General features: G+C 49.9%; 1 protein-coding gene across 6 annotated transcripts in view; it reads left to right on the top strand.

Moving 5' to 3' along the window:
- Positions 1-19489, top strand: part of TNS3 (tensin 3) — a 222342-nt gene extending 202853 nt beyond the window's left edge. For all 6 annotated transcript variants that reach the window (XM_070369418.1, XM_070369416.1, XM_070369413.1 and 3 more), the window contains 8 exons: positions 4187-4318; positions 7382-7477; positions 8189-8266; positions 9047-9124; positions 12870-13038; positions 15130-15198; positions 15299-15325; positions 16702-19489. In XM_070369418.1, coding sequence (XP_070225519.1) covers positions 4187-4318; positions 7382-7477; positions 8189-8266; positions 9047-9124; positions 12870-13038; positions 15130-15198; positions 15299-15325; positions 16702-16846 — 794 coding nt within the window. In that variant the 3' untranslated portion in view covers positions 16847-19489. The remainder of the gene's footprint in view (positions 1-4186; positions 4319-7381; positions 7478-8188; positions 8267-9046; positions 9125-12869; positions 13039-15129; positions 15199-15298; positions 15326-16701) is intronic.
- The last annotated feature ends 2289 nt before the right edge of the window (positions 19490-21778 follow it).

Below are 21778 nucleotides of genomic sequence, written 5' to 3'. Positions count from 1 at the left end.
CCGCAGATTGTGATGAGATGTCACGGGTCCCAGCCTCAGGGGGAAGTCAGGGGGAAGAAGTGTCTTTCCTATTAATGGGCACACCTGCCTGTGTCACATCGGAAGGACAGACTGCCAGCAGCCTTAGCCCAGCTCTCACACACAGCACAGTGACTCTGGGTGTGCAATTCAGTCTTAAGGCAGCTGGCAAATATGAGAAATTGTTACTACTGTTGAGCAGCTAAGTTGCATGTCACTTTTTACTAGAACACGAATGTAAGAGATGTCCCAGAAGGAAGCCGGCATGCCATTGGTGGCGGTCCCTCTGGGACCGGCCCTTAGGCAAACAGCACTCACTCCTTCAGCAGAAATTCCTGGGGTCCCTGCGAGGTGCTATTGTCCTCCCTGGAGGTGATGACACGGCCGCCTGTGGGCTTATCACTCCCAGGCGTCTCTTGGAGAGGATGACATGGAACTGGCTGGGGGGCTGGCAGACGCTGGTCAGGATGCCCAGGAAGGAGGTTCCCCGGGGTGGGTGGCTGGGAGTGCTGGATTGAGAAAGGGGATGGCGGGTGTTCCAGCGGCCAGGTGTGCTAAATGCATGGTGAACCGCCACTCTGTGCTGGGATCTCAACTTGGGGAAGAAACTAGGAACTGCTCTCCTGGGGAATTCCTCAGAAATGCCTGGATGTGAATAGTTAAATGCCTGGAAAACAGAGCCGTCCAACTTTTTCATAGAAATTCTTATACTCAATTAGGCAGATAATAAAAATGGTAAGAATGTGGCTTTCTTCCCATGAGCTCAATGGACCAATTGTCATGTCATGTGGGGGGAGCCCTCTTGGCCCCGAGAGGCTTCTGAGTCCCTGAATTGGCCTTTGTGCTGTGTGCACTCACCACGTTTCAGGCTCTGGTGTGGCCAGATGCTCCATTCCCGTCCCCTCCCTGCTCTGGTTGTAAGAACCCCACTCACTGTGGTCCTTAGCTCTAGTGCTCAGTGCCTCATCCAGCTCGACAGACCCTGAGAGTGCTTGTTGAGGACCTTGCTCTAGAGCGTTCTAAATAGACCATCCTACTCCAGTGGCTCAGTCTTTCAGACCAGGTGGAGGCTGGGCTGGACTGTCTCCTTCTCTGAATGAAGAGGCGGGCTTGGTTGGAGTGTGCCTGATGGGTCCTGCAAGACAGGCATGGCACAGCCTGCCTCATAGGGTGTGGGGGAGAGACTCTGGGTGGAGGGAACCTCCCTTGTTGGCATCTGCTAGGCAGTAGGAGTTATTGTCATTTGACTAATCTTGCTGTGCTTAGTTGCTCAGTTATGTCTGACTCTTTGTGACCCCATGGACTGTAGCCTGCCAGGTTCCTCTGTCCATGGGATTCTCCAGGCAAGACTACTGGAATGGGTTGCCATGCCTTCCTCCATGGGATTTTCCCAACCCAGAGATCCAACCCGGGTCTCCCGCACTGCAGGTGGATTCTTTACTGTCTAAGCCACCTTCAGTTTACTTCAGTTTCTCAGTCGTGTCCGACTCTTTGTGACCCTATGAATTGCAGCACGCCAGGCCTCCCTGCCCATGACCAACTCTCGGAGTTCACTCAGACTCACGCCCGCGACTCACACCCATTGAGTCGGTGATGCCATCCAGCCATCTCATCCTCTGTCGTCCCCTTCTCCTCCTGCCCCCAATCCTTAGCCACACATTTAAAAATATTTCTTTGGGGTGGATCCCATCTCAAAATAGCTAATACGTGCATGGGGCATTGATTTTCCCAGTTGAACTCCAAAAGCGGAACCTCTTCTATTTTCTGGATATTTTGTGCAGACAGCACCTACACAAACGAACGCTCTGGTGGGTGTGCCAACTTCTCCAAATGGAAGAACGCCTCTTGTGGGTTTGTTGTAACTGCTGGGATGTGCTGTTTTCTGGAAGAACTGTGATGAAATTTCAGGGAGATGGAGGAGGGGAGAAAACCTATTGCCTGTTTTGGGGCACAACTGTTCACATATTTCTATGGAAAGGTTAGTTCCTTGGGAGTTTTTTTAAAGGTGAACATAAAAACCTCAGGAGAAAAGGGGCTCCAAAGTAAAGTAGAAAATTTTTTTAAATTTATTGATTTTTGGCTGCACTGGGTCTTCGTTGCTTTATGTAGGCTTTTTCTCGTTACAGCGAACCAGGGCTACTTTTCATTGTGGTGGTACATGGGCTTCTCGTTGTGGTGGCTTCTCTTGTTGCAGAGTACAGACTCTGGGTGTTCGGGCTTCAGTACTTGCAGCACTTGGGCTCAGTGGTTGTGGTTCACGGGCTTAGTTGCTCTGAGCGCGACATGTGGAAACTTCCGAGACCAGGGATCGAACCCATGTCCCCTACATTGGCAGGCAGATTCGTATCCACTGTACCACCAGGGAAAGCCTAAAGTAGAAATTAAGTATGACTGTGCCAGCTGTGCTCTCTGGTCTCTGCCCCAGCATCCTTGAAAGCTCCAGCTGCAGGGAGAGAGGTGGTAAGGATGTGGCTGCTGCCCCTGCAGCCACACGGCAGACCTGGCTTTGCCCCTGAAGGTACACTAGCTCGTTCTCACAACCTCAGCAAGGGTTCATTTCTGTTTCAGAAACAATGAGTCCAGCATGGCCCTCAGGCTCTCTTGTGCCCAGGTGGCCTGGTGATGGGTGGAGAGGGGAGGCCTGAGAGGGTAGAATGGGCCAGAGAGGAGCCAGCCTTCTCTCCACCACCCAGAAGTCTGCTGCCCAGAAGGCTGGGGCACTTCTTTGTACCACAGTGAAGTAAAATCATGACTTACAAAGAAAAGCCTTGGTTATCACAATTGAAAAATATGACTTCTGTAAGTGATCTTTCCCCTACTTTAAAAAAATAACATATGTTCAGCTCCCATAATCAGAAAACATGCTATGAGACAAGACCTGCTCATGGGCCTGGGTCCCTGGTGTCTGTTCCCCACCCGTCTTGGGGGGCGGGTACCAGAGCAGCAGGTGGGCTGTGGCTCCACGTGTTAGGCTTGCACCCCTGGGGTCACACCAGACCCCCTCCCCTTAGAGAGCATGTGCTTTCCTCTGCTTCTTTCCCACCATGTGCATAAGCTCGTGCTTGGGGCCTGTCCTGCCACAGGCTGGGGCAGTGCATGGAAAAAGGTGTAGAAGAAACTGGCTGTTTTGTCTGCAGCCAAGCAAATGCCATGTTGTGGGGTGGGGCTGGAGTCAGGGTACACAGAGGACCTGGAACAGGGGGCTCTCTGGGGTTATTTCCTGTTGCTGACGGTGCTTCCAGCCACTCCCAGGTTAATGTCCGGCCCACTCTACTCCAGACAGGGCCCTGGGCTCTACAGAAAGGCAGCATTTCCATGGCTATAAGTGTGTAGTGCTTTATACTTTAAATCCCTAGTTTTCTTTTTGTAAAATGTATAAAAGAAATCTTGAGAGGTGTTCTGGTTACTGGAGAAAATTCTCACTGGTGTCTGGGCCGCATCAACCTGAGGATACTGTGATGCTAACCCATCCCTCTTTTTTCCTGTATCCTGAGTCCAGGACCTGGGAGGCCGGACCTTGAGCTTCAATGGGAGGGATATTAGAGCTACCTGTGTTCCAGCCTCCCTGGGGTAGATGGCAGGGGCAGTGCCAGGTGCATTTCATGGCCCTCACATCAGATGGGGTTCACAGCCTCGTCCAGACCGGAAACAGCTGGCCACAGTTGCCACCCCTGCCTCCAAGCCACGGGACGGAGGGCTACCTATGGCCATCCCCTGGGCCGAACCTTGGGACTTTATTAAATATTCAGTAACTTTGGGGGTACATCCACAGTCTTCAGAAAGTATGATTGGAAATTTCTTTCCTCCTATGGAAAGTTGAAAGTGCACGCAAGGAGCCGTAGGGCAGGGCCACGCCGGGGACCAAGTGGCAGCCCTGCCCGACTTCCTGCTCCACGCGCTGTATGCGGAAACCAGTGGGCCTCGGTTTCCTGGGCTGTCAGGTGGGGTCCTCATTTGGGCTTCAAAGATGCTGTGGGGTTAATGGGAGTTGCGTGTGAAGGCAGCACCTTTGTGATCTGAACGGACGGGCCACCCTGTAAAATAAAATAGTCAAGCCCACACGGAACTTCTGGTCATTGCAGTTTCCCTTACCCTTGTCACGGCCGTAAGTGGAGTCAGGCCGTGGCGTCCCCCACAGACACTCACGTCTGTCTGTTCCCCTCTGCAGCCATCGCCATGCTGAAGGACAAGGAGCCCGGGTCATTCATCGTCAGGGACAGCCACTCCTTCCGAGGTGCCTACGGCCTGGCCATGAAGGTGGCCACACCCCCGCCCTCTGTCCTGCAGATGAACAAGAAAGGTGGGTCCTGCTCTGCTCAGCGGGGCCTTGCCTGTCAGTTCCCTCTGTTCCCATGAGGTGGTGGGTGACTTGCAACAGCACTCATAGGTTTTCCTCTTAGTATTTATTTTTTTTGGCTGTATTTTAGTAAGTACTGTCCTAGCTCAAGAAGGAAGGTTAATTATTTATAAATTTCCTTTTTCTTTTTTTAACTTGTTTTGATGGGTGATCCATCCCATTGTTCAGATAACAGAACAATAAAGCAAGGCCTCTGATCAGGAGTCTTTGTTTCCATTTTCAGCCCTGTCTGCCTCAGTCCCCTCTCGCTTCCTGTGGGTAAACATCTGTAATAAATTCCTGTCTTCTCACTATCTGTTCAGTGCACACAGATAGGCATTTTTCCTTTTCTCTTACATAGAAGGTGGCATACAGTATACACGGTTCTTGTTCCTACACCCTGTAGAGTATTTTGATGGATTGAAGGTGAGGCCAGTGCGAGCCTGAAGTCTTGAGACTCTCCCTTCTCAGGGAAAAGGACAAAGACTTCCTCCGTCTCTCGTCCAACATTGCACTGGTGGCAAATTCTAGCTGAATAATGTATAGTGCAGGCAGGGCATCTTCTGACCTTTTCAGTGTTTTCACTTGTGAACATAACCAGGTACAAAAGCGTTTGCGATGCCTACATGCATAAGTAAACATTATTGTGACGCAGACGTGCATGTATCCAATCACAGGTGGCAGCCTTGTGGGAAGCCCCCACATGCCCTTTTCTGAGTTTCATGATCCATCACCACCATGGCTTTTGGTTTTCGAGGATACTGGATTTAACTGGTGAAGGCCCTTCCAGTGACCCCGTGTCCTTCTGACATACCCCCATTAGCCCGTGAGTGCTCCAGCTTTCTGAAAGCAAGCATGTTTTAGGCTTACCTTGTACTTCCCCTGCTCCGGCCATTTCTCTAAAGATCCTTGGTTCTTTATGTTGGGGAATAGTATCTAGAAACCAAAATCTAATCTCTAGTTTGGTGTCAGAGTATCACTCCTCTCTAGGACCTGAGCTAGGGAATGTGAAAAGTGAAAGTGTTAGTCACTCAGTTGTGTCTGACTCTGCAACCCTGTGGACTGCAGCCCACCAGGCTCCTCTGTCCATGGAATTCTCCAAGCACGAATACTGGAGTGGGTTGCCATTTCCTCCTCCAGGGGATCTTCCCAACTCAGGATAGAACTCATGTTTCTTACACGTTTCCTACATTAGCAGGCAGGTTCTTCATCTAACTAACACCACCTGGGAAACCCGTCTAAAACAATTCCTGAGCTCATGCTGATAACCACCCATTCAAATACAAAATCAACAGGTCTTTTCTCACTGCTCCCTCAGGGACAAGCTCGGTTCCCAACAAAGCAATAGACTTTCTCCCTTCCTCTGTCCCCTAATATATGGCTTCTGGTTTATTCTTTTTTTTTTTTAATCTCATCCTGCCCTCTGTGCCTTTTTTTTTTTTTTTTTTTACCAACTATGCCACAAATTCTAAGGAAAGGGAAAAGATTCTTTTCCCCTAAATGGAGATTGTGGGCTGGAATGTCAGCAGGTCACATGACTCTTGCTGGGCACCTGGACTCACCTGGGTGAGGGAAGGGTGGGCCAGAATGAGCAGATTCTGCCCCCTTGGTGTTCAGCTGGAGCTTTCAAACCTAGGCCAAAACTTTTTTTTCCTGCATGTGTTATCTTTTTGGAAATACAGATGGTGGTGTATAATTCTTAACCTCCAGGTGTGCATCCTGCCTCTAAGGTCAATATTGACTCAGTCTTCAGGTGAAGGCAACAAAATAGAGGATTTTAGAATAGCAGATTTCTGGACATACAGCGTTGCTGGCATCCTCTTGGTGAAATTTTATCTGGCTGCCAAGTCTTCAACCAGCCCTTGGATCTGGCATTTGGATTTCACAGTGTAAGGACAGATCTGAGAGGAGAGTTGACTAAACCAGGAAAAAGCCCAGCAAGTCACCAGCCACCCCTGGTACCCCGGAGACAGAACAGCAACAGACGTGTGGTGGGGGCTGTTCTCCAAACCCCTACACAGCTGGTTTCCCACTGAGTCACTTCTCACCACTGGCATCCAGACCACACTCTGGGTCTTCCTTCAGTTTAGAAGCCATGGATCATTTTCCTCCCACAGCTGAATGGCAAAATGTTCTTTTCCCCATTTTTATTCAGTACTGCCTTTTATGGAATCTGATCATTTCCTTTCCTACCAGCTATACTGCCCTTGCGAAATGCTGACACTGATGTTGATATTTGTCACTGTTGTTTATAATAAGCATCATTAGGGAACCTGCTGTGGGCCAGGTGTGGGGCCCAAAGCTGCCTCTAGCAGACCTGGCCATCAGAAATGTTAGAAGTTACAGCAGACACATTCCCATGGAAACCTGTTGCCATGGAGACACATTCTCAGGGAGGGTGCTGAAGGAGGTGGGACAGAGACACAGCACAACATGAAGGTCTGTGGGATTCATTAGCACAGCAGTGACTTCTTTTTCTTCTGTTTGTTATTAGTACTTTTCCACCACCAGTTTGCCATTCTGTGGTTTTTCAGGATGCACTTTCTTTTTGGGCTCGTGGGCTGGCATGAACACAGTGTAGTAGCAATATGATTAGAGGGCTTGCTTTCAGGAGGGGCTTGGTAGCTGACTCCTGGCTAAATCTTACTCAGAAGACTGGCACCCTTCCAGCTCTTTCCAGTGATTCATTCTTGGCCATCATGCTGTGTCTGGGTCCTTCTAAGCTCTCGTCTTAGGAGGTGAAGGAACTGGAGGTACATGTTCTCAGTTCTTTGCTGCTCATTCCCATAACTGGGAATTCTGCAGAATGTTTGAAGCTCTTTCCCAAGGATTCCTCCACCTCCAGCCGTGGTCACTGGAGGGAGTTCTAGCTGCCCATCCAGGCAGTGCTCAGACACTGTCCTGCAATCCAGCTGCTATTCCTGGAGTGGTTGTTTGCAGCCTACCTGTTGCAGGGGCCAGATTCTCCTTCGTGCTCTCTCATCCTCCCATGCTCTCATTTTTAAAAATGCTCTTCTCTCCCCTCAGCTGGAGATTTGGCCAATGAACTTGTTCGGCATTTTTTGATTGAGTGTACCCCAAAAGGAGTGCGGTTGAAAGGGTGCTCCAATGAACCATATTTCGGTAAGTGGCTGAGCGCCTGACATGGTGTCTGAACCCATGAGCATGAGCTCCCTCTGCTTGGTCCATCACTCTGCTGGGGCTTCACTCAGAGCATTTGCTTTTCATCCCCATTTTTAGATCCCTCAATTATCATTTCTAAAATAAACTGGATATGAAATTATTCTTAAAAGCATTCTTAAAACTAGGCAAATAAAATGCACCATGCTAGGATTGGAAATGCAGGTTCCGTTAGGTATGGTCTATTCAGGCAAGCAGAGAAGTATGGACAAGGTTGGGAGTCCACCAGGCACAAGGAAAGCACAGATTCCCTGTGAGAAGAGATATTTTTTGACCCTGCAGGTGTGTCCAAAAGATGGCATGCACTCACAGGCAGAGCCTGAGCAAACCAAAGCATCGCCCTACAGAGACGATTTGGTGGTGCCGGTGAGGGCGGTCTCAGAATCAGCAGACTGTGTGACTTGTTTTTTATAAATTGGCAATGGCATATCTTTGGTGAGAATCATCTGTAGTTCCTATTACCTGCCCCTTTGCTGTCTGCTGGACTTGCTGCTTCATTGAAGCTTTGCACAAATTCCCAGTTATTGAGTATGTAGGTTGCTAAAAATATAAGGTGACATGCTTTACAGCAGCCTCCTTTCAGTAGATGAATTAACTGAGCAATGCAGTATTTAGGGCTGTGCTCACTCCTGTTTGCTGTTCATCCATTCACAGGGAGCCTGACGGCTTTGGTGTGTCAGCATTCCATTACGCCCTTGGCTTTGCCCTGCAAACTGCTCATTCCGGATAGAGGTACGCTGCCGGGGCCCCAGGGCTGCTCTGGCTCTCTGTGTCGGGTCATTCACAAGGTGTTGGAATCCATAGAGATTCAGTGAGAAAAATCAGAACAAAACTTCCTTTCCATCACATGTCTGTGGGTAAACCCTGAATAGGTCAGGTCAGGTAAGAAGAGGTGGCCAGGTCAGGTAAGAGGTGGCCCACTGCCTCTACAGCCTCCACTCATATCTTTATATCATGGCTTTGTGAAAAGCTTCTGTGGAGCAAAGATTCTATAGCTCAGAAGTATAAAATGCTTGGACTCAGAGACCTTGCAAGGTCATTCACATTTCATTTTTGTAATTCTACAAAATCAGAAAAATGTTGATATTGTTGACTTTAGGTGCTAGATGAACTATTCTGTTTACCTTTGTGTTTGTTTCAAACTATCCATGGGAAAAGAATTTTTAAAAATAGCACCCACAGCATATGATCAGACATATCCCTGCTTTCCTAGGCCATCTCAAGTTCACATAATTGCATTATGTTCCAGAAAGATGATTAATTTAAAATATAGGTAGATGTGACTTACGTTTCAAAATGTAATTGTTCATATAAATTAATTCATAGATGAGAAGGGTAATTTTCTGGCCTGTGCCATCCCAGATTTTGCTTGAAGTGTGATGATGGCTTCTCTGGGTGCAGCTGTTGTTGCCAGGAGGAAGGCCCAGCTCTGCAGAGCCTGCCTGTCACCCTCCGGGATGCAGTCATGAGCATCCACATTGTCATGCATTTTCTTGTTCCTTCTTCCTACAGATCCATTGGAGGAAATAGCTGAAAATCCTCAGCAAACGGCGGCCAACTCTGCGGCCGAGCTGCTGAAGCAAGGGGCAGGTCAGTCCTCAATGTGTTTTCCTCTCCTACTGGCTCCTGGGCAGAGGTGGGATTCCTTTCTTGCCTGCAGGCTGGGTTCCTTTCCTTGCTGTGTCAGGGGAGGCTTCCTTCTGTACAAGCCACCACAGGGCTGGGCTGGGGGTGCCGGGGCAAGTGTCCTGGCAGCAGGGCCAGGACTCCACGGGCTGAACAAGACCAAATTCAGTCGTATAAATGTCACAACCTGTGTTTCATTTGGGGACATGGTCAGATAGACTGTGGGTAACGTGTCCCTCCAGCAGATATATAGTAAAGTGATCAATGAGTCCACAGTTTGACCCAGGGTGACACCGACCCCCAGACAGCAAGCTACTGGGGACACTCTTTTCTTATTAATACATTTTATTTTTTAGCACAGTTTTGGGTTCATAGAGGGTGCTGCAGAGGTTTCTCTTATACCCCCTGTCCCCACACACATGCACAGCCTCTCAATTAACAACATCCTCCATCAGGTGGGACATTTGCTAGAGCTGATGAACCTACATTGACCCATCTCAGTCACCCGGAGTCCATAGTTTACATTACTGTTGACTCCTGGTGTACATTCCATGCGTGCGTGCTAAGTTGCTTCATTCGTGTCCTACTCCTTGAGACCCCATGGACTCTAGCCTGCCAGGCTCCTCTGTCAATGGAGATTTCCCAGGCGAGAATACTGGAGTGGGTTGTCATGCCCTCCTCCAGGGGATCTTTCGGACCCAGGGATCAAACTTGAGTCTCTTATGTCTGCATTGGCAGGTGGGTTCTTTCCCAGTAGCGCCACCTGGGAAGCCCATGGATTTGAACAAATGTTTAATGACATGTATCCACCATTGTAGTATCACACAGAATAGTTACACTGCCCGAAACATCCTCTGTGCTCCACCTGCTCATCCCTCCTCCCAAATCCTGGCAAACCAATCCTTTTATTGTCTCTGTGGTTTCACTTTTCCAGAGTGTCATATGATTAGAATCATACAGTATGTGGAGCCTTTTCAGATTGGATTCTTTCACTTAGTATTATGCATTTAAGATTCCTCCATGTCCTTTTAGGGCCTGAGAGCTGTTTCCTTTTAGTGCTGAATAATATTCCATTGTCTGGATATACCACACTTTATCCATTCACCCACTGAAGGACATCTTGAATGCTTATATATTTTGGTAATTGTGAATAAAACTGCTATAAACATCCACATGCAGGTTTTCATGTGGACATAATTGTCAACTCCTTTGGATAAGTATCAAGGAGCACAGTTGCTGGATCATATGGTAAGAGTATGTTCATTTTGTGAGAAACCACCAAACTGTCTTCCCGAGTGGCTGCACCATTTTGCATTCCCACAGCAATGCATGAGACTCCCTCCTGCTCCACACCCTCCTAGCAGTTGGTGTTGTCAGTGTCCTGGAGTTTGGTCATTCAAAATAGGTGGTTGGTGGTAGATCATTGTCATTTAAATTTGCATCTTCCCAATGACATATGACGTGGAGCATCGTTCATGTACTTGTCTGCCGTCTTCATATCTTCTTTGGTAAGGTGTCTGTTAAAGTTGTTTGTTCATTTTTCAATAGGGTTATTTGTTTTCTTATTGCTGAATTTTAAGAGTTCTTTGTATATTTTGGTTCTTTGTGAGATTTGTCTTTTGCAAATACTTTCTCCTAGGAGGCAGCTTGTCTTCTCATCCTCTTGACAGTGTGTCTCAGGGCATAAGATAAGTTTTTTATTTTAATGAAGCCCAGTTTATCAATACTTCTTTTCATGGATCCTGTCTTTTGTACCTAGAAAGTTATCACCAAAGTCATCTCAGTTTCTCCTGTCTTATAAGGGTTTTATAGTTTACGTTTTACATTTACGTCTGTTCTGTTCTGAGTTAATTTTTCTGGTGGGTTTAAGGTCTGTGTCTAGATGGATTGTTTTTGCATGTGGGTGTCCAGTTGTTCCAGCACCATCTGTGGGAAAAGACTGTCTTTGCTACATTGCATCTCCTCTGTTCCTTTGTCAAAGATCGACTGACTGTATTTATGTGGGTCTGTTTCTGGACTCTACTCATTCCTCTATTCATCTGTTTGTCTTATTATTTCACCAGTACCACACTGTCTTGATTACTGACATTTTATAGTAAGCCTTAAAGTCAGGTATTAATATATCAGTCCTCTCGTTTGGTTCTTCTCCTTCAATATTGTATTGACTTCCCCGGGTCTTTTATTCTCCATATAAACTTTAGAGTAGGTTTGTTCATACCCACAGAGTAAGTTGCTACAATTTAGATGGGGATTTCATTGCCTCTACAGATCACGTTGGGAAGAACTGACATCTTAATTATATATTGAGTTTTCCCATTCATGAATGTGGAATATTTAGTTTAGTTCTTTGATTTTATCAGTGGGAGTTTTATAGTTTTCCTCATATAGATCTTGTACATACAATATTTTATTAGACTTATACCTATTTCATTTTGGGGGTGCTAATATAAATTGGGATTGTGTTTTTAATTCCAAATTCCTCTTGTTCTTAGGGAAGTGACTAACTTGTATATTCACCTTATATCCTGCAGCCTTGCTGTAATTGCTTATTAGTTTCAGGCCAGGCCATTTTTGCAGCATGAGACGCAGTCCTAGCGACCCCAGCTTAAGAGGGCTGTGGACAGGCCACAGGGTTCTTGTGGGTGTGCCCTGCGTCCTGACACCAGGGACACTGTACTTTATTTCTGTTCTTCTTAACCACCTGCGTGGTCATGTGGCAGCGCACCTGCCAACAGGTGTGACTGCTGCTCAGTCTCAGAAGTTGGGGTGGAGGCAGAGCCAGTTCGTGGCCAGGCCTCCAGGGAGACTCTCCCAAAGGAAGACAGCCTGCGTGGGGACACAGCCTGGTTGATCGATCCAGTCACAGGAAAGCACTTTCACTTCTGTTTAGTGAATATCTAGAGGCCTTTAGAGATGGAGTGAAGATACCCCTACTCACTCTCAGAGCTGCATCTGGCAGACTGGGGAATGAGAGCGGCTCTGTTCCTGGGGGGATCACATCCTTGGGGAGTGGCCAGGAGAGGTCATGGCTCCTACACAACTGAACTTGAGGCAGAGTCTGAATGTCCCGTGGTCACAACAACCCATTGACTTATGCAGGGAGCTAGGCTCAAAAGGCCTTCAGGCTGTTTACAAAGCCGCATTCACAATCAGCTATTTGCCTCTCCAAGGGGTGATGGCAATGGACAAGCCCCCAGCCCCCTGCAGGGTGGGGATGGGACAGGCTGTCCCAGCTCTTTGCCTGGGACAGAACTATATTCTGAGTCACTGCAAGTCATTCGTTCTCAGCAGCTCTTTCTGGATGCCTGTGCTTTTAGAACTCCTTGCAGGGTGGATAGTCAGGGTCCAGACTGCACGCTCCCTTCTCGGGATGTTTCCTTAACTGCAGGTGTGGTTGGGCTCTCGTCCCACCTAGGTCCACACTGAGACTGAGGAGGTGTCTCCAGTCTCCCCATCCCCCCAGGGATGCCAGGTATAAATAACTCAGCAGAGGTGGAAACACATCCTGACCAGTGGGCGAAGTCTCCTTGACTCCAGTGCTGGGTGTGTGTGTGTCTCTGAGTCACTTGCTGTCCACACCTTTGGAATTAGAAATAAAGGGCACTTGCCCCAGATACACCTGGCCATGAATTTATGCACGTCATTCGTAAGCCCCAGGGCCCTTGAGTCTGGCAGACGCATTAACGCCGCTTCCCCCTGTGTCTTCCAGCCTGCAATGTATGGTACCTGAACTCCGTGGAGATGGAGTCCCTCACGGGTCACCAAGCCATCCAGAAGGCCCTGAGCATGACCCTAGTCCAGGAGCCACCTCCCTTGTCCACAGTCGTGCACTTCAAGGTGTCGGCCCAGGGCATCACCCTGACGGACAACCAGAGGAAGTGAGTGTGCCCAGCGGCCGAGCTGCCGGGGTGGGCGGGCAAGGCTTCTGGCCTCACCTGGGGTTAGACCTCCTACCAGCTCTGCTCAAGCCCCTGGACGTGTGGTGGTCACCAGGCAGAGCTTTGCAGTTCAGGAATGAATCAATGATCCGGTCAGTCTGTGCTTTGTCCTGATGTTCGGTATGTCCCCAGAGACATATATAAACTATTAACATTTGGCCCACATGCTGTTTTTTTAAAGAATCAGTAAAAATTTTTAAAAGATACATAGATCTTTGAGTATCTCTTAGATACACACACAGTGTGTGTGTAATCTGCAAATGCAAAAATCTTCTAAGTCATTTCTATAAAAACACTCCGTGACTATGATGGACTCTACTCATCTTTGCTTTAGTGTCATTACTTCTAACAGTTATGACAGAAGTTATAACTATTATCCTGTTTCAGGTAAGAGTGTGACCTTGTTAGATATTATTTCAGTATTAAGTTAATGTTAGTCATATAATATATATAATATAAAAGAATAATTTATGTCAATAATTATTAACTATTATTTAGATACTGTATAGTATTATATCTTAGCAATATTTGAACATCTAGGCAGTAGATGCTGTTTCAATTTCCAGGGACTTCCCGCCAAGCTGTCGCTGAGTGGGTTCCAAGGGAGCGGAGGTTCAGGGAGAGGGGGCACTTGTGGAGCTCGAGCCGGAGCACAGAGCAGGGTTAGGTGCCTGGACAGAACAATGGCAGAGCCTTTGACCTCAGGATGAAAGGCATTTCGGAGGCAGTTTTTTATTTGCAATGGAAACAGCCTGCTGTAGTTAATGAAGGAGCCCGATCAGCTGCCCTAAAAAGCAGAGTGGTGGCAGGAGCTTCGAGGGGTAGGCAGCTACCAGTCCCCACGCCAGCTGGAAGGGCAGCGCCCACACCAGTGCCCGAGGAGCTCTTCCCAGCGTGGCCCCTGTTCCAGAGCTAGTCCCGGGCTTTGGAGGGGCTCTGAACCACTGCTCTCAGGATAAAATAGGCGGGGAGTGTGGGGTGGGGTGTGGGTTCTACCGCTCAAATTGGGTCCTCGCTCCCCTCTTGACCCAAGTGGTCCACACAGCAGGCCCCGCATGCTTTGCACTCAGTTCCCTCACTTTTCAAGCTGCACCGAGGTAGCTGCTCGGAATGTTTGTGACTTGAATGAAATAGACACAAGCTGCGAGCCTGGCTCGGCCGAAGCGCGGACACAGGGTCAGGCGGGACAGCACGGCTCCTTCCTTTGCAGCCTCTATTTTCTTCTGCTACCGGTGTGCTCTTTGTGTACCTCTGGTTTCCCCGTGTGCTTACAAAACCCTGGGGATGGGCTGCGCCCACAGCACTCAGGAGCTTTCTTTTTGCCAGACGGAACATGCCTGTACAGCTGATGCTGGATAAAGGGGGCTGTGTCTTCAGCATGCCCCATGGAAAGGTGCCTGGCTCCACCCATCCCTTTCCCTTATGCTGGCCTCTGGGGACACCACCTCCCTCAGGAGGAGGGGGCACTTGTCCAGCTGGTGTGGGGCACACAGGGCTGGCCATGAAGCAAAGGACGAGTGACAGGGGCTGGGACCAGTACAGAGGGGTCCTCTGATGGTTCCCCCAGCTACTGTACTGGCCTGGCATTAGCAGCACCTCCCCGTGAATTTAATGTGCATGGTTTACAGCAGGCCGTTAGATCCCTTATGGGGGTGACTGGGCTCCTCTCGCAGGAGAATGGTGGGTTATACTGAAGCCGTTTTCACAGGCAATCATCTAAAGCTGTAGATAGTTGGTGGCTTCCTGGGATGAAGGCAGGAAGGCCAGGACTCACTCAGTTTGATGCAGTTTCTCCATTTTGCTCTTCACGGTGCTTGCCTTCACCCCAAGACTTGCTCCTTCCCAAGCGCCCAGCTTCATATGTCTGCTGATTTCTAACAAATATACGCTCTACTCTTCTCTCCAGATGACCAGTAAAAGCATAAAATAGACTTCTGCCCCCGCTAAACCTCCTCATGGGGGGCCCTCCTAGGGCACCACTGTCACTGCAAGACCCCAGTGACGGGCTTGTGCTCCCCCGTGTCCCTGCAGGCTCTTCTTCCGGAGACACTACCCCGTGAGCAGCGTGATCTTCTGTGCGCTGGACCCACAGGACAGAAAGTAAGATGCCCGTATCCCTACTAAGCGATGCATGTGCTTCCTTGGCTTTTTAAGTTACTAAAGAAATTAACGTGACTCTTCTCTTGTTCTGATTTGCAAGGTGGGTCACAGACGGCCCTTGCTCGAGGTACGTTGCCAGCCGGCCTGTGTCCTCTCTCAGTTGACACTCACTCCACTCCAGATCTCCAAAGAGGAAGATGAGAAATAATGCTTATGGGTTTGGGTTTGGCTTTAAACAAAAATGCAAGTGTTCTTTATATGCAGAAGGGGCCTGCCAAGGGTTAACTTTTCTGTTTGCTCTTCTCTGAATGAGCAACACTTCCATTTGACCCATAAAATAGGGTATAAATAGCATGAAGCAGATTGCATGGCGTTTCCGGCGGTTGAGGAGGGGGTTGGTGTGTTAGGGAGGGCCTCGTGGGTGCAATAGGCGTCAGTGCTTCCCAGACCAGAGGGAGCCCCCAGCCCTGCTGCCCGTGTAACCTCAGATCCCCCAGAGCTGTCTACACCCCCACAGGTGACCATCTCCATGTCACCTAAATTTGATGACCGCAAATGTCTCACTGCAGGAGCCCTCTCCTGGGATTCCAATTTTGAGTTTATAGCTTTGTCTTGGCATCTAATAAAGTGCTAGGAGGCCTCCCCAGCCCTCCAGAAGGGGCATTACCCCAGGCCACCTCAGCTCTGGCTCTTAGGACCAAATGCGCTCCCCATATGTGGGCTTTGCTGCCCCGGAGGGTCACTTGAGTGCCATTGGCCTGTCCCTCCCATGGGGTGGAAACCACTCAGCTCAGATAAAAACATCCTTCATTTCTCTGAGAAAGAGAAGAAGGACCTTAAATAAGGGATAATCCAGGGATTTGGGTTTGGATAATGGTAGTTATTGTGTTGTTTGGGGCTCATGAAAGCTTATTCAGAAAAAATAGATTGTGCTGTTCTTTTAAATGGTTTCCTCTCCTGCACACATGTGGCCTGGGCAGGGAGCCCCTGGTGTGTTTTTAGCACCCCCATCCTCCAGCCCCAGTGGCTGGGAGTGTGGGCATCTAGGCAGAGCACCCCAACCCCAGGAACCGAGGCTGGGGTGCTGGCATCTGCAGGCATGTGCCTGTCTGCGCCCGTCTGCTCTGATGGTGTGAGGAGGGAACAGGCAGCTCCTGTGGTGGAGCAAGGGTCCTCCCCAGAGACTCGGGACTGGTGCCCAGGAGCTGACAGGTCTGGAGGGTTCCAGCCAGGCTAGACCCAAGTCTTCAGTTCAGGTCCCAGTCTCATGGCCGGCCCTCCCCAGCCCTGCTCCTCGGGTTCCTCCCCTGCGAAGTCTGGGCACAGCATCTTCCCTGACGGCATGGAGGGGATGTACGGGCAGGTGTCTGGCAGGGGATATCGCCCCAAGATTTTGGAGAGGTGGTGTTTAGAGGCGATGATGGTGAGGGAAGAAGCAGAGGCGTGCACCCTGTGGGAGGGATGGGCCTCGACTGGCATGCTAACCCACCTTTCCTGTTGCAGAGTCTTTGGATTTGTGGCCCGGAAGCAGGGCAGTGCCACGGACAACGTGTGCCACCTGTTTGCAGAGCATGACCCCGAGCAGCCGGCCAGCGCCATTGTCAACTTCGTGTCAAAGGTCATGATCGGCTCCCCTAAGAAGATCTGAGCCCTCACAGCCCAGAGACTCCAGAGGGGCTGACGTGACCCTGGTAGTCCAGCACCAGGAGGGAAAGGGGCTCCTCCGACTTTTCAAACATGAGAACAAACAACCTTGCCGCCTGTGGCCTCAGTTGAGGGGCACAGCTCATGGATGCATTTCTGGGCAGAGGATGTTGGACATCAGGTGCGCCCATCCAGTCCCCGCTCGGGAAGGAACCATTCAAGGAGACGTGGGGACCCCTGTTCCTCACACTCTGGTGTTTATGGGAAGGAGGGGAGCCCAGCCTGCTCCCCGTGGCCCTGAGTGCCTCGTAACTGCCATGTCAGAGCGCTCCTGGCCAGTGGACACGCCAGGACCTCTGTCCTCCCACAGTGGAGATATTGATTAACCTGAGAAGGGGATGCATGTTGATTGAAGGTTCGTGCAGGTCAGGCCCTCCTGGAGCACTATGGCATCGTGGGCGAGGGACAATGTGATGGGCGGCGAGGACAAGAAAGGTCACATTGGTCACGGTGAGGCCAGAGCCCGAGCGTGGGGACAGCTCCCCACCTCCGCTCACATACCAGGTCTGAATGGCGCACTGGGCCATAAGAGGCAAAAGTGAGAAAATAGGAGAAAAGCCCCATTTCCATATAATTTATATTTTACTTTTGCCAAGTTATTTATGATAACAGTTTGCCTTTGTTATGCTGTACTGGTGTCTACATGCTGCCGTCTGCCAAGGTCAGGGTTCTAAGAGTAGCGTCTACTCCCGGTCAGATGTACCAGAAGTGCAGTATGGACTCTTTTGGCCATGCTCTCAGCTGTCATTGCCTGAGGGCGGCTGCCAAAACTGGCTTTGCCTCAAGCAGCCTTCCAAATGCTTGATCATCCATATTTGGTTTCCACAAGCAGCCTTCCGAACACTTGACCATCCACGTGTGGTTTCCTGGCTGCAGATACAGCCTTTCTGGGGAGGAAGGCCTTGAGAGGTGGGACATGATTAGTTTGAGACTCAGGCTTGCTCTGTATCGCATGGGGCCTGGGAAAGCTCACCACCCCAGAACTGTTGACCTGCGGGAGTGCTCATCTGTCTCCACCCGCCTGTTGTCTCCCACTGGGATCCATGTGTTCTGGCACCTGAGCAAGGGGAGGTGTTCTACACTGGTTCCCAGCTCTTCTGCATCATCTTAGACACCAAATCAGGTATGCTGTTTATGCTGATGTGCATGTTGCTAAGTAGAGGTCTGTCCACCTGCATCTGTCAGTGGTCAGAGGTTTGGGAGAAGCCAGTGGTCTTGCAGGCTCCCCAGAGCAAGAGACAGAGCTGGGCAACATCGTCATAAAGCCCTCGTCTCCTTCCCATCGCCCCAGACATTCACGCCGTGGCTCTGCATCCCCAAAGAACTGTCCATCTCCTCCGCTTCCCAAATAAAGCACCAGCTCTTCAAACACCAGGAATCACCGCGGCAGTCATCACCCTAGTGTTTGAAAATGTGCTCTGTGGAGTCTTTGTTTCTAAAGTGGGGCAGAGACAGTTAGCGACAGCAGAGGTGGGATCCACCGAATCCAGTGGGCACTGTGTGTGTGTGTGTGCGTGTGTGTGTGAAAGCAGGTGGGTGAGTCCACTGTTTAGCTCCTATTGATGCACCAACACACGTGCCTCGTTTCTGTGCCAAATGTTTGCCTTGGTCCTTGTGGACGCTCTTCTCTGACGTGGCGGCATGGCCAAGAGTGTGCTGGTGTCTCCCAGAGGCCTGATGCCTTGGTCGCTGGGGTGGGGCCATCTAGCATTTCAGTTTTTCATTCACAGCAGAACTCAGCGAAGAGGAGCAGAGGTTTGTGCTGGCTCCCAAAGGGGCCTCCTCCTGAGATGCTGGTCCACAAGTTTGACCCAGAGACTGCAGGCGAGGTCCCTTATCCTTCTGACAGAGGAAAAAAGGGCTCACGAGGGGTTCCGGACTTAGTAGCATCAACTGCCCCAGTCGCAGAAGGACCTTCTCCCACCCGTGGCTGTCCTTGTCCAGATCATACAAGCCCTGACATTTGGTTTTTAAACTGACTGGCAGCTGAGCCTTTTTCTCTCAGTGGTCAAGGAAGTTTCCTCTCAGCAACCGGCTCCCTCTGGAGTAAGGAATGAAAGGAATCGAGTTTCCTGGTTTCTGAGGAGCTGGTACAACAGTGTGTTACATATGTATAAAATGGAACAAGACAAGTCCGTGAATTTTGTGCTCAGACCTTGGGCAGCCCCACCACCAACACTGGCTCTGGGCAGGCAGGGAAGCAACATCCCCAGGCATCTGGGGTGCCCACGGGCACAGGGGTACTGTGCTGGATTGTGCACGAGGACTGCACCCCACTAGCATCATAGCCTCATAGCCAGAGCCTGTTAACCTGCTCATTAACCTATGCTGTATTCCTCCAGTGTTAACCTGTAAACGTGTTAAGTCACACCACATTTAAGGGTCTCCATGTGTATTCTTGGCATCAGAGACCTCATTGTGTCTCCTTCTCTGCCTTACCTAGTAGTGGATATTTTTACTTTTCTTATATTGTAAAGAATATATCCAGTATGTAAATGAATGTTCTATAAATCCTTTGTATAGTCATTTTCTCTGCTCTTTAAATATCACCTCTATTCAGAGTATAATAAAAGTATAAACTTGATAAGCCTCAGTGAGGCAAGTGTTTGTGGTGTTAGACAGAAGTGCCCCACAGGGTGTGTGGAAGTGTGGATGAGTGTGTGTGCATGTCTGAATATGCCTCTGTGTGTGTTTATCTGGGAGTTTGAAGGGGATTATGTATGAATGAGTGGATTCACTTACAAACTTACTGTATATTTTTCCTTCAGGAATATAGTTTGATTTCTGCCCAGAGACTTGAAAATTGTATTCAGAGATTTTAAGAATTTAATAATGACATGTGGTATTGATCATAGGTACTGCTACATTTTTGATGTTGATACAAAGGCCCTAATCTAGTACCTGTAGGAGGAAGCTCCTAGTGTAGGTCAGCCTCTAATGGGACTTCCCAGGTGTTTAATCAGAGTGGGTGCTGAACCTGAATATAAAAAGTCCAGTCGTGTCTGACTCTTTGTGACTCCATTGACTGTAGCCTGCCAGGCTCCTCTGTCCATGGAATTCTCCAGGCCAGAATACTGGAGTGGGTAGCTGTTCACTTCTCCAACGGATCTTCCCAACCCTGGGATCAAACTCAGGTCTCCCACATTGCAGGAGGATTCTTTACTATATGACCCACCAGAGAAGCCCCAAAATTCCGGTGGGTTCACTTATTTTTTTTCAATAGATGCTGGTGAAAGTCCCAGCACAGCTCTGCAGGTTCTCATGGGCTTGTGGGGCTCATCCCCCAGCTAGGTGGAGCCCCACTGTGCTGGCTTTCTGCCCTCTAGGGTTGGTTTCTTTCCTCAGCTGGAGTGGAAGAAGCCATGGGGATTAAGCCACTTGGATGGTGGCCTCAGTTCCACTGGCCATGCCAGAGCCTGCAATGAGAAAGGAAGATGAGGCTGGGTATGACCAGTGCGTGTGAGATTTGGGTCCTGGCTGTGATGCACACTGGGGCCAAGGCATGACCAGGCTCAGGACTAAGGCGACCATCCATGTGGCTAAACCCCCAGGGCTGCCTCTGCTCCAGGTCAGAAAAGAAACAGAACCTGGGCCCATTTTGATTATGGACTGATAAGGAGCTGCCCCCTCCCCAAACCTCAAAGTTTCCTCACAGGTGGGTATACCTGTGCAGTCTTCTGCTTTCTGCTCTGCTGACATCCCCAGGGGGCTGTGCTGTGAAGGAGGACCTGTAGTGGCCCAATGGTTGGTGCTGAGAGTGGAAGGGAGAGCAGGTCGGGGTGGGTTGAATCTTATCCAACAGAAGGTTCTCACTAGGCCCTGGACCCTTGACCAGTGTCACAGCAGGGAGAAAAAGCGGTTCTACCCATCTTATGGGTGTGCTTTCAAGGACACAGTCTGGATTTGTCACCACGGCCCTAGCATACAGAGAGAACTGTCAGAGACCCAATGCCCCCAAGCCTCGCTGGACAGCCTTTGCCTTATGGGGAGCTTCACCACTCCCTGTTCATCACTCGGCCACCTATCAGTGACTGCCCCTTTGCCCCACCCACTTGGGACCTGGACCTATCAGTGACAGACCCTCCTTGCCCCGCCCACTTGGGTCCTGGACCTATCAGTGACAGACCCCCCCTTGCCCCACCCACTTGGGTCCTGGACCTATCAGTGACTGTCCCCATCTCGCCCTGCCCACTCATATCCTGGATCCCTTAGTTATGGCCCCTCACCAATCTTTTGGGGGCCATCAGTTCTGACCCTTCATGGTCCTGGCTTTTTTGTCTCCTAGAGGTTTGTGTGTGGTCTCCAAGGTGGTGGGATGAACTGCCCCCCACCATGGCCCAGAGGTCACGTTTCACAAAGCAGGAGCACTGGAGCCCGGCTCAAGACTGAATTAGTTTCCAGGTGGACCTGGGGTACAGCGAAGGGACATTGCACAACCTGGGAATGGGCTCTGTCTGGACACATTTGAGTTGCAGCGTTGTTGAATTTGTAACAAGAAAAATGGTCTAAGAACAAACGACATTAAAGTTCTTGAGGAATCAGACCACAGCCCAGTTACAGCCCAAACCTGGGCTGGGGCAACAGTAGGGGTGTGGTGGGCTCCTCAAAAGCCTGTCACCTGTGAGGGTCCCAGCAAAAGGGATTCTGTCACAACTGACCTGGTTCCCAAAGCCTTTTGTCCCTGGGGATCTGAGACTTCCTTCCCCATCCCAGAGACGCTGGGGTGGTGGGGGCACAGGTCCTGCCCCCTCCTGGAAGCACTTTGTATCTCCCACAGGCAAGTGATCCCCCACAGTAAATGCCAGGCCAGGGAAGGCTCTCTGAGCCTTGGGCCTGCCACCTTCTCCCTTACTGAGACCCCCTCCGCCCGTCAGGC

The sequence above is a fragment of the Bos mutus genome, chromosome 4 (genome assembly GCF_027580195.1).
Source record: "Bos mutus isolate GX-2022 chromosome 4, NWIPB_WYAK_1.1, whole genome shotgun sequence".
In the NCBI taxonomy this organism is placed as follows: Eukaryota; Metazoa; Chordata; class Mammalia; order Artiodactyla; family Bovidae; genus Bos; species Bos mutus.
The sequence above is the reverse complement of the archived record's forward strand: the minus strand, read 5'-3'. Positions and strand labels throughout refer to the sequence as shown.